The sequence below is a fragment of the Theropithecus gelada genome, chromosome 12, assembly GCF_003255815.1.
Source record: "Theropithecus gelada isolate Dixy chromosome 12, Tgel_1.0, whole genome shotgun sequence".
Lineage (NCBI taxonomy): Eukaryota > Metazoa > Chordata > Mammalia > Primates > Cercopithecidae > Theropithecus > Theropithecus gelada.
Window position 1 is genome coordinate 54,789,115 of NC_037680.1, and position 14,399 is coordinate 54,803,513.

A 14,399-nucleotide genomic window follows, 5' to 3' on the forward strand; every position below is an offset into this window, starting at 1 on the left:
AAGAGAGCAAGGTGGGAGTTGCTACATACTTTTATACTACCAGATCACATAAGAACTCTCTCACGATCGGGAGGACAGGACCAAAGGGGATGGTGCTAAACCATTCCAGAGAAAACCATTCCCGTGATCCAGTCTGGGATTAGATTTCAGCATGAAACTTGGATGGGGACACACATCCAAACTATATCACCTTGTGATGAGGACCCCTCAGAAGGCTCCTTGCGCCTTCACACTCATAGTCTTGGCAACCCACCCGGTGAGTTGACTGTACATGTGGGAATCCTAGCAGCAGCTGCAGGTTAGGCTCAAGCTGTGTATCCTGCACTGCAGCTGCCAAAGGAAATTGGGCCTCTGCACTTGCCGTCTACCCTGGCCCAAGCACTTCCCCCAGAGATCCACAACTTCAGTTCCTTCACTCTCTTTAGTCCCTTACTCAAAGGTCACCTCCAGGGAAGCCTATGCTGGCTGTCCTATCTACAATTTAGAGTTGCCATTTCCTCCTTTCCTCTGACCTTTTGGGGTTTCTCTGTTTATTTTTGAGACAATCTCTCATTCTGTCACCCAGGCTGGAGTGCAGTGGTGTAATCTCGGCTCACTGCAACCTCCACCTCCCGGGTTTAAGCAATTCTCCCACCTCAGCCTCCCAAGTAGCTGGGATTACAAGCGTGCACCACCATGCCTGGCTAATTTTTGTGTTTTTAGTAGAAACGAGGTTTCACCATGTTGGCCAGGTTAGTCTCAAACACCTGACCTCAAGTGATTCGCCTGCCTCGGCCTCCCAAAGTGCTGGGATTACAGGCGTGAGCCACTGCGCCTGGCCTCCTCTGACCTTTTGTGTCCCTCTTTCCTCATTTTTTTTTCCTTCATGCTTATCACTATCTTAAAAAAATATATATATATATATATATATTTTTTTTTCCCTGTATTTCATTTGTTGTGTGTCTGCCCCACTAGAACATAAATGTCATGAAGGCAGAGATTTAACCACTGGGTCTCCTGCACTAAAACAGTTCTGGTGAGCCCAGAGCAGGTACTCAATAAATATCTGCTAACTGAGCAAAGGAAGAAATGCTTATAATGATTATTCTGAGAAACATCTGGGCATTAGCTGTCTTACATTAACATTTTCCATGGCTGAGGGAAAAATCCTCTTTATATGTTATTTACCAATGCACTTTACTGAATGAATTCTCTGCTCTTTTAAAAAATGGCCTTCTTGCTTCCACAATAATCTATTTGCCTTTGCTTTTAAACTTGTTTCTGCAATGCTACATGCCTGGTCACGTTTAAGAAAAATATATATTTTCTGAACTCTTTTGAATCCCTAAGTTTGTAAAGAGAAATATTTGGTTCCAGGACTTCTTAACCATGGGGCAGAGGATAAACTGTTTTATTCTAATAGTGCAGAGCCTTAGCTCTTTGTACAGGGTGGCATGAATGGATCACAGCAAGAGAGCCCAGCCTTAGTTACTACACACACATGACATGTATACATCTTACTCAAGGCCCACTATTATTGTAGAATTATTTTACACCAATGATTTCAGATCATTTCTATGATATATTAGTTTGGGAGAGATTAGAAATTGAAGAGGAAGGCCAGGCATGGTGGCTCATGTCTGTAATCCCAACACTTTGGGAGGCCGAGGTGGGATGATTGAGTCAGGAGTTTGAGACCAGCCCGGGCAATACAGGGAGCCCTCACCTCTACAGAAAAAAATCGAATAATTAGCTGGGCATGGTGGTGCATGCCTGTGGTCCCAGCTCCTTCAGGAGGCTGAGGTGGGAGAATACCTTGAGCCCAGGAGGTAAAGGCTGTGTTGAGCTATGATTGTACCATTGTACTCCATTGTGACAGAAAGAGATCCTGTATCAAAAAAGAAGGAAAGAAGGAAGGAAGGAGAGAGAGAGAGAGAGAGAGAGAGAAAAGAAAAGGGAGGGAGGAAGAGAAAGGAAAGGGAAAAGGAAAGGAAAGGAAGGAAGGAAAGAAAGAGGGAGGGAGGAAAAAGAGAAAGGAGGGAGAGAGAGAGAGAGAAAGAGAGAAAGAAGAAAGAAAGAGAGAGAGAGAAAGAAAGAAAAGAGAAAGGAAGGAAGGAAGAAAGAGAAAGAAAGAAAGGAAGAGAGAGAGAGGGAGGGAGGGAAAGAAAGGAGGAAGGGAAAGAGAAAGAAAGGAAGAGAGAGAGGGAGAAAGGGAAAGAAAGGAGGGAGGGAAAGAAAGAAAGAAAGAGAAAGAAAAAGAAAGAAAGAGGAAAGAAAGGAAATTGAAGAAGCATAGACTTTATAGGTATTTGTAGGATAAACATGAGTGTTTTCTTAAAAACAATAAACATGCCTGCAATGTGAATTTGATTTAGGTAGACATTTGTCTCCTCAAACATAATTGAGCATGATTAGATTTTTTTCAGTGAAATCACACAGAGGAGTTTGATTTACTTTTGTTTTGTTTTCAAGCATAAGAAGTTGGCTTTTCATGAGCCTGATGGCTTAACCTTCAACTCTACTGCAGTCAGTAGGAACTGCGGGAACCTGTTGCAGTAGGAAAATATGAATCAGAAAAAGATTTTATTCTCAATTTGTCATCTTTATGGGCTTACTCTGTGTTCAAAAACAAAATTACCATTACTCGTCCATGCATGCAATCATTCTGTCCATCACTGTTATCCCTAAATGTATGAATTCTTCTCAACCCTAATTTTTAAAACATTAGCAGTAAATCCAGAAACCTTAAAGACAAAGACCAATTGTTTTTATTATGTACAAATTCAAAATTTTTACATGGCAAAAAAATTGGCATAAACAAAGTTTAAAAATGCAAGTTAAGAAAAATGTAATCTATATGTCAAACTGAAAAATGTGTGAAATATATGAAAATTAGTTCATAAAGGATGAAATTCAAACTTTAAAGCAATGTTTTGGCCAGATGCAATGGCTCATACCTGTAATACCAGCACTTTGAGAGGCTGCAGTGGGAGGATTGCTTGAAGCTAGGAGTTCAAGCCTGGGTAACATAGCAAGACCCTTCATCTCTAAAAAAAAATTATTTTTTAATTGGCCAGGCATGGGAGTGTGTGCATGTAGTCCCAGCTACTTGGGAGGCTGAGGTAGGAGGATCCCTTGAGCCCAGGAGTTATGAGCCCAGGTTGCAGTGAGCTGTGATGGTACCACTGCACTTCAGCCTGGGCAGCAGAGTAAGAGTCTGTCTCAAAAAAAAAAAAAAAAAAAAAAAAAAAGTTATCTTTTATGTATACCAGGTAAGTACTAAAAAAAGATGGATAGTGTGAAGTGTTTAAGTGGGTGTGGAAAGACGGATGATGTTCCCATATATTGCTGATGAGAACAAACTAATCCAGTCTTTCAGGAGAGCAATTTGGCTACATGGAACTAAAGCCTCAAAGTGACCCATCTGATCTAGAAAAAAATTTTAATGTAATCACCAGGCGGATTTACAAAAATATATTTGCAAGCATGTTCATCCAGGTATTGTCTATAATAATAAAACGTTAGAAACCACCTACATTCTGGTTAAATTCCTTGTTATAATCATATAATGAATTATGTTGCCTTTCCAAATAAAGTAGCTGTAGCTACTATAATGAAAACGTATTCAGAATGCTATAAAGCAATACGTAAGCTGTTCTCCTTTTTCAGTATATAAAGATAGATGTGTCAATATATTTGTACAGGCATTTTGAAATTGGAGGATAATACTCACCAAAATGTTACGTGGTTTCCTATAGGTGATGGGCTGATAGGTAATTTTCATACTCATCTGTTTACTTGTACCTATTTTCTAATTTTTTACAATAAGAATGTTTTATATTCAGAAAAAAATATAGCATTGTTTCCATTTTGAAGGAAGTATCAGCAGCTTTCTTGCCTGCAGGAAAGTCATTAGTTTTCCCATTCCTCTGATGGTTCTGTCTTACCCTCTCTTTCCTGATCTGCTCTGTTTCTAAGTCCCTTTAGTATGTACGTTCTTCCTTAATTTCATTTTTCTGCTAATTTGTGTTTCATTTTAGTTTCACATTTTTCTCATGCAGGAGGTGGCTTCACTATTCGTCTCTCCCCATTGTCACAGAGGCCATCTGAATCTAAGCTGTATTTCTTTTTTTTGAGACAGAGTCTTGCTCTGTCACCCAGGCTGGAGTACAATGGTGTGATCTCAGCTCACTGCAACCTCTGCCTCCCGGGTTCACACCATTCTCCTGCCTCAGCCTCCTGAGTAGCTGGGACTACAGGCGCCCGCCACCACACCCGGCTAATTTTTTGTATTTATAGTAGAGACGGGGTTTCACTATGTTAGCCAGGATGGTCTCGATCTCCTCACCTTGTGATCTGCCTGCCTCGGCCTCCCAAAGAGCTGGGATTACAGGCGTGAGCCACCACACCCAGCTGACTAAGCTGTATTTCTTACCCGGATCTATGCAGCATCCTAGTATCTGGCCTCCCTAGGGAAAGCTGCCAAATATCTTCCTGAAAACCAAATCTGATTCCAACGTCCCGTGCATTTTTGTTGGTTTTCCTCTTAGGATTGCATATGAACCCTTTTTGTTGGCATGAAAAGCCCTTCACTGTTGGGCCCTCTTGTTTTCTCTACCCTCTGCCACAACCACTCTCAACATCCTTTGCATTCCTGGGATAAATGTTGCTCTCATGGGCCTTACCTTTGCACAATCTCCCTTCTTCATGTGCTTTTGTCCCTTCTAACAACTGGGCAACTCCTATTCATTCTTTAACACCCAGTTTAAATATTGCCCCCTGGGCAGCCTCTCCTGAGTCCTCTAAGGTAGAGTCATAGGGCCTTCTCTTAGGTATTAGGTTGGTGCAAAAGAAAGTAATGGCAAAAACTGCAAGTAGTCTCGCACCAACCTGAAACATTCTTAGTGTATTATGCTAAAATATTTCTGGTTCTTTACTGGTCTCCCCCGCCCTCCTGCCCCTACTAAGACAAGGAGTTAAAGACCAGGCTCCCTTTTAGTGATCCTATATCCTAGTTCATGAAGACCCTCAAGTGTTCATTGCACATATGCCAAATACTTTTCCTCTAGGACCTCTGCTTCTCACTGGAACAATGTTTTGTTATTTTTAATCACTGGATTATCTGAACTTGCAAGACTGAACAAGAATTCTGATCCTTGTATGTTCTTCCCTCCCTTAGGCTTCAGATGATGAGTCTTACATCAGTGATGTGAGTGATAATATATCTGAAGACAACACCAGTGTTGCAGACAATATTTCTCGGCAAAGTATGCATCATTTGAGCTTCCAGGTTGTTCTATCTACATGCCAAATTGCAACACTGAAGACTTAATGAACAGGCATCCCCCCGACACACCCCCCACTAATTGTTCTTTTGGCAGCTGATTTGTTCAATGCATTCTATTTTGTATAATCTCTTGAGGTAAATGGTTGAAACATCTGTTAGGTAAATGGTTAAGAGAAAAGGTTTTTCCTCTTTCTCACACCAACAGCTTGAGTCCCTCTTATTAAATATATTTAATTTTTTAAAACTTAGCCTGTCTTGAATGATATTTGAGTATATTTAATGCCTTATTTATAAAACTATACACTTGTTTTCTGCATTTATTAGCAACCTTGCATTGAAAGAATTCCATTTACTTTTGAAAGGATATAATGAAGACTCTCGAAATGTCTCAAAATCAGATTTATTTGAAAGTTACTTCCCTTCTTGATTTTGTGAAATCAGAACAGCAAAGTGTTGTTCACTGTGACTCTCCCTCTTCCAGTCCTGAATGGGGAGCTTACAGGAGGGGCCTTCCGAAATGGGCGTCGAACATGCCTGCCAGCTCCTTGTCCTGACACCAGTAACATTAACCTGTGGAATATCTTGAGGAACAACATTGGTAAAGACCTGTCTAAAGTCTCCATGCCTGTGGAGCTAAATGAGCCACTCAACACCCTGCAGCACCTCTGCGAGGAAATGGAATACAGCGAGCTCCTGGACAAGGCTTCAGAAACTGATGATCCATATGAGCGCATGGTAATAAATAACTAACAGCAGCACCCCTCAAGGATTTGCCAGTCCTAGACCTGGGCTAAACCAGAATTCATTATGATGATATATTTGGCATTTGCATAATATTCTCACTGCATAGTAAAAGAGGAATTGACCTGTTTGCATAAATCAGGCGAGGCCAAAACCTCCCAGATACCAACACAGGAAGACACACTTTTTGTGCCTTATCCTTGGTCTAGAGTGTTTCTAAAGTTAAGGTGTAAAGGTCTTATACTCCTTAGAGGTTGCAGGCACACCTTGCCTCACTTTATCAGTTTTTCCTGAATGTCAAGATAGCCCATCTGTTCAGGAACTTAGGTCTGAGAAAATAACTTCTGTTTATACTTCACCCTTTACCCCATATGGCTGCGGGAAACGTGCTGTCCCCTCTGAAAAGTACCCACAACCACACAATCCTCGTGCGCATGAGGCTAAGATCATGCCCGTGGCAGAACTGATAAACTGGGTTCCAGAACCTTTGAACTCTGTGATACTCATGATGTTGGATGGAAGGGTGAAGAATGCTTCACCTCAATGGCCTGCTGGTTTCCGTGCTAGTAGTTTTACCTAATTTTACTTATTTTTTTCCCCACGAGTTGGTAAAAATTCTGTGCAGACAATAGAAAATGCAACTGTCATCAAATCAACACCCATCCACATGGGGTGTGTAAAATCTAGAGGGAAAAGGAACAAACAGACCTAGCAGTCGTCTCTCCTATATTATTTCCTTTTCTTCAATGTTTTAACAGGTTCTCGTTGCTGCATTTGCAGTTTCAGGATACTGCTCCACCTATTTCAGAGCAGGAAGTAAGCCATTCAACCCAGTCCTTGGGGAGACCTATGAATGCATTAGAGAAGACAAGGGATTCCGCTTTTTCTCAGAACAGGTAAGCGCCCCTGGACTCATATAGGTAAGAGGGCAGTTTGGTAGTGAAAGCAGCCTTTTGATAACAATCTGTTGGGATGGGTGATGATACCAGTTGTGAATCCAAAGTATCTGAGACAGGTCTCAACCAATTTAGAAAGTTTATTTTGCCAAGGTTAAGGACACACCTGTGACGCAGCCTCAGGGGGTCCTGATGAAATGTGTCCAAGGTGTTCTGGACACAGGTTGGGTTTAAACATTTGAGGGAGATATGCAACATCAATCAATATATGTAAGATGTACATTGATTCTGTCCGGAAAGGTGGGACAACTTGGAAATGGAGACTTCCAGGTCATAGGTAGATAAGAAAGGTTGCATTCTTTTGGGTCTCTGATCAGCCTTTCACTGAATACACAATTTACATGTGAGAGGGTGGTAGAGAGAGAGTCACTTATGCGTCAGTCTGGCTCAGTGAATCTGCATTTTTACACAGACAGTAGGGCAGAGGAAGTAATCAGATACGCATTTGTCTCAGGTGAGCAGAAGGATGACTGAGTTCTGTCAATCTTTTGTCCCGTACCTGTGAAGATAAGCTATCAACGTACATTGCCAGGGTGAAATTCAACAGAACTGTTTTAGGGTAAAGATCCTGAGGCCCACAAAGAATTTCCTTTGGGCAAATTGTGAGAGAGAGGGGCAGCCTTTTTTCAAAAAAAAAGAAAAAAAATCTTTGTAGCTATCTTTTTTAGGAATAACATGGGAAGCAGGTGGTCCTGAGATTTATTTTCTTTTCACACGTTAAGAAAACTAACATAAGAACAGAAAACTAAACACTTCATGTTCTCTCTCATAAGTGGGAGTTGAACAATGAGAACACATGGACACAGGGAGGGGAACATGACACAGTGGGGCCTGTCGGGGGGTGGCGAGCAAGGGGAGGGACAGCATTAGGAGAAATACCTAATGTAGGTGACGGGTTGATGGGTGCAGCAAACCACTGTGGCACGTGTATACCTATGTAACGAAACTGCACGTTCTGCACATGTAACCCAGAATTTAAAGTATAATGGAAGGAAGGAAGGAGGGAGGGAGGGAAGGAAGGAAGGAAGGAAGGAAGGAAGGAAGGAAGGAAGGAAGGAAGGAAGGAAGGAAGGAAGGAAGGAAGGAAGGAAGGAAGGAAGGAAAGAAAATCACTTCACTTATGGGCATCATATCTCCCTCTAAATTGTGTAAGTTCTCAGTGTTTTTTAAAGCATGAAGTCTTAACAGATTTACTTATACATTTTGAGAATAATTCGGTAAGAGAAATGGATGATCATGTGGAAGTTTTAACACTGATATTGCCTTCTTTTTCGTTTTTAATTACCAGGTTAGCCATCATCCACCCATTTCTGCCTGTCACTGTGAATCAAAGAATTTTGTGTTTTGGCAAGGTTTGTATTTCAATTATAATTTAAAATCAAATGTATGAGCCTATGAAAAAACGTCTGGCTTCCAAAGGGACATTGTATTCAGTTTAGATTTCTACCTTTGGAACTCAGCGAATGTTGGTAATTGGTGCAGAGCTCAGTTTGAGAAATCGAAATTCCTGGTTTCAACATGAAACAGTTTCAGCTAGGAGATAAGACTGCTTATCTTGGAAGCAATGCCGTATGGAATAGCAGAGCTCCATGCGGACTGTGCCGGTGCAGAGCCACGACCTTATCTCATGTGCCTCATTGTCTGCATCTGTAACATGGAGGTTCCATCTGCTGCCTTCTTGGTTTTTGGGGGTGTGCAAAGACATTTTAATTCTGAAGGAAGACTCTATGACACATCATCAATGGTCATAATCGAAAGAGATATGCAAACATTACAGTAATTCCTGGCCTTTAACTCACTGGGGCTTAAGAGTTTGGATTGAAGTCTTTACTCATTAGTTAAGTCAGAATGTTACAAGCTTGCCTAATACAAAAAAGTTTCTAAACTCCTTTACAAAGAAAAGAATATTTACTTAAATGTGAACATTAAGTGTAAATAGTTCCTTCATGTTTAGAAGGGTGCTTCATTACTCACAGAATGACTTTTCTCATGAGCATTTTCTTAACCTGAAAACACATAAAAATGATAGAACACTATAACTGTACTCTATTGCAAAAATAAATCATAAATTTATTTTTATGATTTATTGCAAAAATAAATATTTTATTTATTTTATGATTTTATTTATTATTTTAAAATAACAAAATATTTTATTAATAAATATTTATTAATAATATTAATAAATAATAATATATGATAATTTAATATATTAATATAATATCAATTAATATTTATTTATATTATGAATAAATAATAAAATATCATTTATTTCTTTATTTTATGATTTATTTTTGCAATACATATAAATATTTGATCATTTCTTGGTCATCACCAAGAATCAGGCATTTTGTGGAGATGGCACGAAATTCCCTTAGTTCATCAAAACGGAACCAGGTGGTTATCACAAATGCACAAATAAATCCAAGTTTCCACACGTAAAACGTAAAGCCATCATGTGAGGTAAAGTGCTGGGCCCTGGCCTACATCTTAAAAACCAGTATAAACACATTCCTTAAGTTAATCCCACTCTCTCATAAATCTTATTTTGTAAATTTTATTTTATCTGTATTTAGAGATTTTTTTTAACTGTAATCCCAAATTATATGTCTTTGATATGGAAGGAGATGTATATATAAATTAATTGTATTGCTAAACTGCAATTACTTTTAGTATACATCTTATGCTCGATATATTTGTTAACTATTTTTGCCACTTAGTTAAAACTTATAACAACATTTATTGCTGTCTGGACATTAAAGCACAGTAGAGTCTATGTTTGTATGTATAATGTGAATATACACCCACACACACACCACACACATTGTTCCAGGCTTCTTCCAGCTCTGTTAGTTGAAAACAAATAAAGAGCATATATTACAGAGAAACATAGATAGTGGGTTTTGTTTGTTTGTTTGTTTGTTTGTTTTTTGGTGCACAGTTAATATTTTCACCTTGGACCATTTTCAGGCACTTATCATACTAAATCAACAATATAGAATCAGTTGTCATTCCAAAGGTTTTTTGTAAAGTGTAATACAAAAGTTAATTTTTACAGAAGAAGTGATTAGATATAGGGTATGTCTTTCTTGTCCTCTGCCTATGTCATTTAGATATCAGATGGAAAAACAAGTTCTGGGGGAAGTCGATGGAAATCCTGCCTGTGGGAACACTGAATGTCACGCTTCCAAAGTAGGTGACTCACACCTCCCTTCTGGCCTTTTGTCTGCTTTTCTAAATCATAAATGGGTATTTTAAACTCTAGAAGATGGTAAGGGTTTATTTCTCCATATACCCAAGGCTTCTGTTACCTTTGCCAAAGTTTTGAGAATAGACTCCCACAAAAACAAATGAGAACTTAAGCATATGTAGCAAAGCTTCCTGTCTATTTCTTCACATCCTGCATTCTTCAGTCAATACCACCAGGTACCTCCCATGACCCAGTCGTCATGCTAGTTTGATTTTATATAAAAGGTTCTCCTGTTTAGCTATTCTTTGCTATACAATTCGGTTTCACTTTTGAGTTAATCTTAGATCCAGGGAATATTTTATCAAAGAAGAGTGATGAAATTCTTTTATGGTTGTGTTCTAGGGATACCAGCCTCTAAATATTTTGAAATTAATTGGAATTTTTATTGAGGCCAAGGGCTTGTTTCTTCGGTTTTATCTATTTCAATGACAGAATTTCCAGATGAATTGGATATGGAAGAAGGTGAAGAGAGGGAGATATTCCTAGGACCACAAAATAAACTTTAAATATGTGAACGTGTAGGCCGGGCACGGTGGCTCACGCCTGTAATCCCAGCACTTTGGGAGGTTGAGTGGGCGGATCACGAGGTCAGGAGATCAAGACCGTCCTGGCTAACATGGTGAAACCCCATCTCTACTAAATATACAAAAAATTAGATGGGTGTGGTGGCATGCGCCTGTAATCCCAGCTACTCGAGAGGCTGAGGCAGGAGAATTGTTTGAACCTGGGAGGCGGAGGTTGCAGTGAGCTGAGATTGTGCCACTGCACTCTAGCCTGGGCGACAGAGCAAGACTCCATCTCAAAAAAAAAAAAAAAAGAAAGAAGGAAGAGAGTTTTCCTAGGTATATATGGTGTCTACATCATACCAATTCATAAACTTTGCAGAAACTTAGAAGCATCTTTTCTATGTTGATGTGACATTTCATTTGAAAATATATGTAATATACAAACTTAAATGTGATTTGAAACTATTATCATTTCATTCCTTAGCAGAAATTCTGTAACCTTGCTCCCCAGAATTTGTATTAGATTTGTGCCATCTTAGTATGCTCCTCAGTCTTTTCCCGAATAATTATTCACATCTGAGGTCTTAAACCTGGAGTACGAAATAGTGTTCCCAGAGTGATCTTTCTTCAGTGCACACTCTATGGTGCCTACCTCCTACCTGGAATCCAGCGGTGGCCCATTGCCTGCAGGGTAAATCCAGACTCCTTGGTAGGTCCGTGCAGACCTTCCCGGCTCGGCCTCATCACACCTTTCCTTCCTTGTGTCCTGCCACCCGCATTCACCTGGAGCACAGCATTCACAGGCTTGGATGCCTTGTGCTCTTCTGACCTTTGTGGCTTTGTGGATGCTTTCCCCAGCCCATAGTGCCCTCCTACCTTCCCCAGCCCATGGTGCCCTCCTACCAGCCATCCGTGCTTACACCAAACCCAGCCTCTTCTAAGGTATCTTCCTTGACACTCATCCCACGTTCCAGGCAGATTGAAGGACCAAAAACTCTTCCTTCTGTGTTCCGATGATGTGCACATTTTCAGTATTTGTTTGCATATCCATCTACCCTCCCATACTTTTGTCCCCAGAAAAGCAGGAAACAGGCTCTGTTCCACTTTGTAGCTTTAGCACCTGGCCCATAGAAAGTATTTAAATATTCCTTAAGTGAATTAACCACATCGTAAATACTTATGACCACAGAGGGAATTTCAAGACAAAAATGAGAGGAAAATCAGGGAAAAGAAAGCTTTGGCCAAAGAATATCCTCATTAGTAGAAACAGTTATATGTATTTGTGACCTTCGTTGTTTTTCATCAATGTTACATTCTTCACTAGGTACGGAGATTACTATGTGTGGAATAAAGTCACCACTTGCATACACAACATCCTCAGTGGAAGAAGATGGATAGAACATTATGGAGAAGTAACCATCAGAAATACCAAAAGCAGTGTTTGCATTTGCAAACTCACATTTGTCAAGGTAAATACTATCATACAACAGTAAAGGAAAATGAGTATAAAACGCTTCTTAAAGAAGAAATAATCACCTTAAATAGCAGCAAGTGAATTTGTCCTGTATCATTGGTCCTTACGGACGTTTTAGATAAGAGAGCAGAACCAACTGATAGAGTTTTTCAAGGCATGCAAGTTTCTGAACATATGGAGGTCAAAAAAGGCACCATCTAAAACAGAAAAAAACACATTTCTTTTTAAAGAATTTTCTTTTGAAGTAGCCAGTCAGTTGTTCACTAAATAAAATTCCAGAAAACACTTCTTGACTATAAATCTTCTAGTTTATATTTCTGTTTCTCTTCCTGCTTGATTATGTGTTCAAGTGATCTGATTTTCGGGAACTCATTATAATGTTGTCATTTTCTGCAGACACTTGATGTAGTCATGTAGATGATCACCACCAGTCACTACATGCTTATCTAACCCTGCTGCTGTTATAATTCAAATAAGTTCAACCAGAAACGTTAGCCTTGTTAACAAGAAAATTTTGGAATAGAAATGCCCAAAAAGCGCCATTTTCCCTCAGTTTCTCTGGTCTGAAGTGGAACATTCAGTATCACTGCCATGTTTGTTTGGATGTGCTACTGAATTCAACATGGTACGGAAACCCCACCCAGCTACCTTACCTGTTCAATTCATGATCCCATTCTAATATGGTAGACAGGTAACATAATGGAGTCTTGAGACTCTAATATTTTCTTTTCTCAGTTAAATCCTTTTAAGCCATGTTGGAAGGTTATGTTTATTTCAATTGAATACCTTTATTTTAGCCCAAAATGTTGGTCATTACCTTTTTTCTTAGAGACTCATAAGGTACCTAGAACTGAAGAGCCAAGATCCCTATGTGCTGTGGCTCGGTGATGTAAATATGTACATTTGGCTTTGTAGGCTATGAGAAGCTGCAGTGCAGTCCCGTCTCTAACACTTGCAGACCTGTATAATTAACTAAAATATGTAAATCAAGCCCGTACACTATCAAATAGAATATGCTCTATTTCTTTGCCTTGACAAATACACTTTTTATAACAAAGCCTGTGAGGCCAGGTTGCACCCTTCAGAACGCTGTACTGTAACCCTGGCGATGTAGGACAGCCAGTCCTGGCCCACGGCCTTCCCTGCTTTCTTCCCACCTCTGGCTCTGTTTTCACTGCAAGGGGCCTCATACACACATATATAGGCAGTCCAGCCCACACATCTAAGCTCTGTTCACACCCCCACAAACAGCCACCCTTGGCCACCCCTCAGACCTAAATGTGCACACGCTGGTGGGTGGTCTGCCCTTGGGTGCATGAATCCAAGGAAAAGGGCCTTGCCAGCTGTGGAATAAGCTTGGAGCTACTTGGACAAGGGATTCTAGGGTCCTGTATACTTGGGGCCTGATCTGGAAGGGGGATCATGGGGTCCAAGTAGGCAAACTGCCATAGACTTCTTATCCCTTGGGAAGGAGTATGACTGGAAGGGCCACATGAGGATCCTCCTGATAAAATTTGGCCATTTATAGATACTATGAAAATTATTTCACAAACAATTTCTGCCGCATGGCCAATTGAAATTTGTTAAAATCCATGAGCAAGAGGAAAATTCAAAACAAGAGGGAAAAAAATTGCTAGCCTAGAAATTAATATTGGGTTCTTAGGATAGAAACTGAGCCTTCTCTGTGATATGCTACCATGTTATGCATGGAATAGAGACCATCCCTTTCTGGAAAGTTAAGCTAACTCTTAGAAAGCCAGCCCTCCATATAAAACATTTTGAGATTTCTGTATTTCTGAAAATGGTTTGAATAAGGGACTTTAAGGCTAAGAAATTTTTCTATATGGAAAATATAGGGAATTGTGTTATTAAAGCCATCAAATGTCACAATTGGCGTTTGGTTTTTCCAGGTGAATTATTGGAATTCTAACATGAATGAAATACAGGGGGTGGTGATAGATCAGGAGGGGAAGGTGGTGCACCGGCTGTTTGGAAAGTGGCATGAAGGACTCTACTGTGGTGTGGCCCCCTCTGCAAAGTGCATTTGGAGACCAGGTGAGAGTGGCCTGAGTGTTCTGCCAACAGGAGGGTGCCATGGACAACAGACAGGAAGGGAATATCTGGTCATTCTATGCAACTCATATTATGTCTCCTTTAAGAGTGAGATTAAAAATGCAGATGCTTATGGCAATTATAGTTACATTCATAC

General features: G+C 40.0%; 1 protein-coding gene across 5 annotated transcripts in view; it reads left to right on the forward strand.

The window, feature by feature from the left end:
• OSBPL6 (oxysterol binding protein like 6) overlaps nt 1-14,399 on the forward strand; it is a 211,985-nt gene that overhangs the window by 189,492 nt on the left and 8,094 nt on the right. For all 5 annotated transcript variants that reach the window (XM_025404426.1, XM_025404428.1, XM_025404431.1 and 2 more), the window contains 7 exons: nt 5,159-5,246; nt 5,748-6,001; nt 6,766-6,903; nt 8,252-8,315; nt 10,074-10,152; nt 12,041-12,185; nt 14,101-14,245. In XM_025404426.1, coding sequence (XP_025260211.1) covers nt 5,159-5,246; nt 5,748-6,001; nt 6,766-6,903; nt 8,252-8,315; nt 10,074-10,152; nt 12,041-12,185; nt 14,101-14,245 — 913 coding nt within the window. The remainder of the gene's footprint in view (nt 1-5,158; nt 5,247-5,747; nt 6,002-6,765; nt 6,904-8,251; nt 8,316-10,073; nt 10,153-12,040; nt 12,186-14,100; nt 14,246-14,399) is intronic.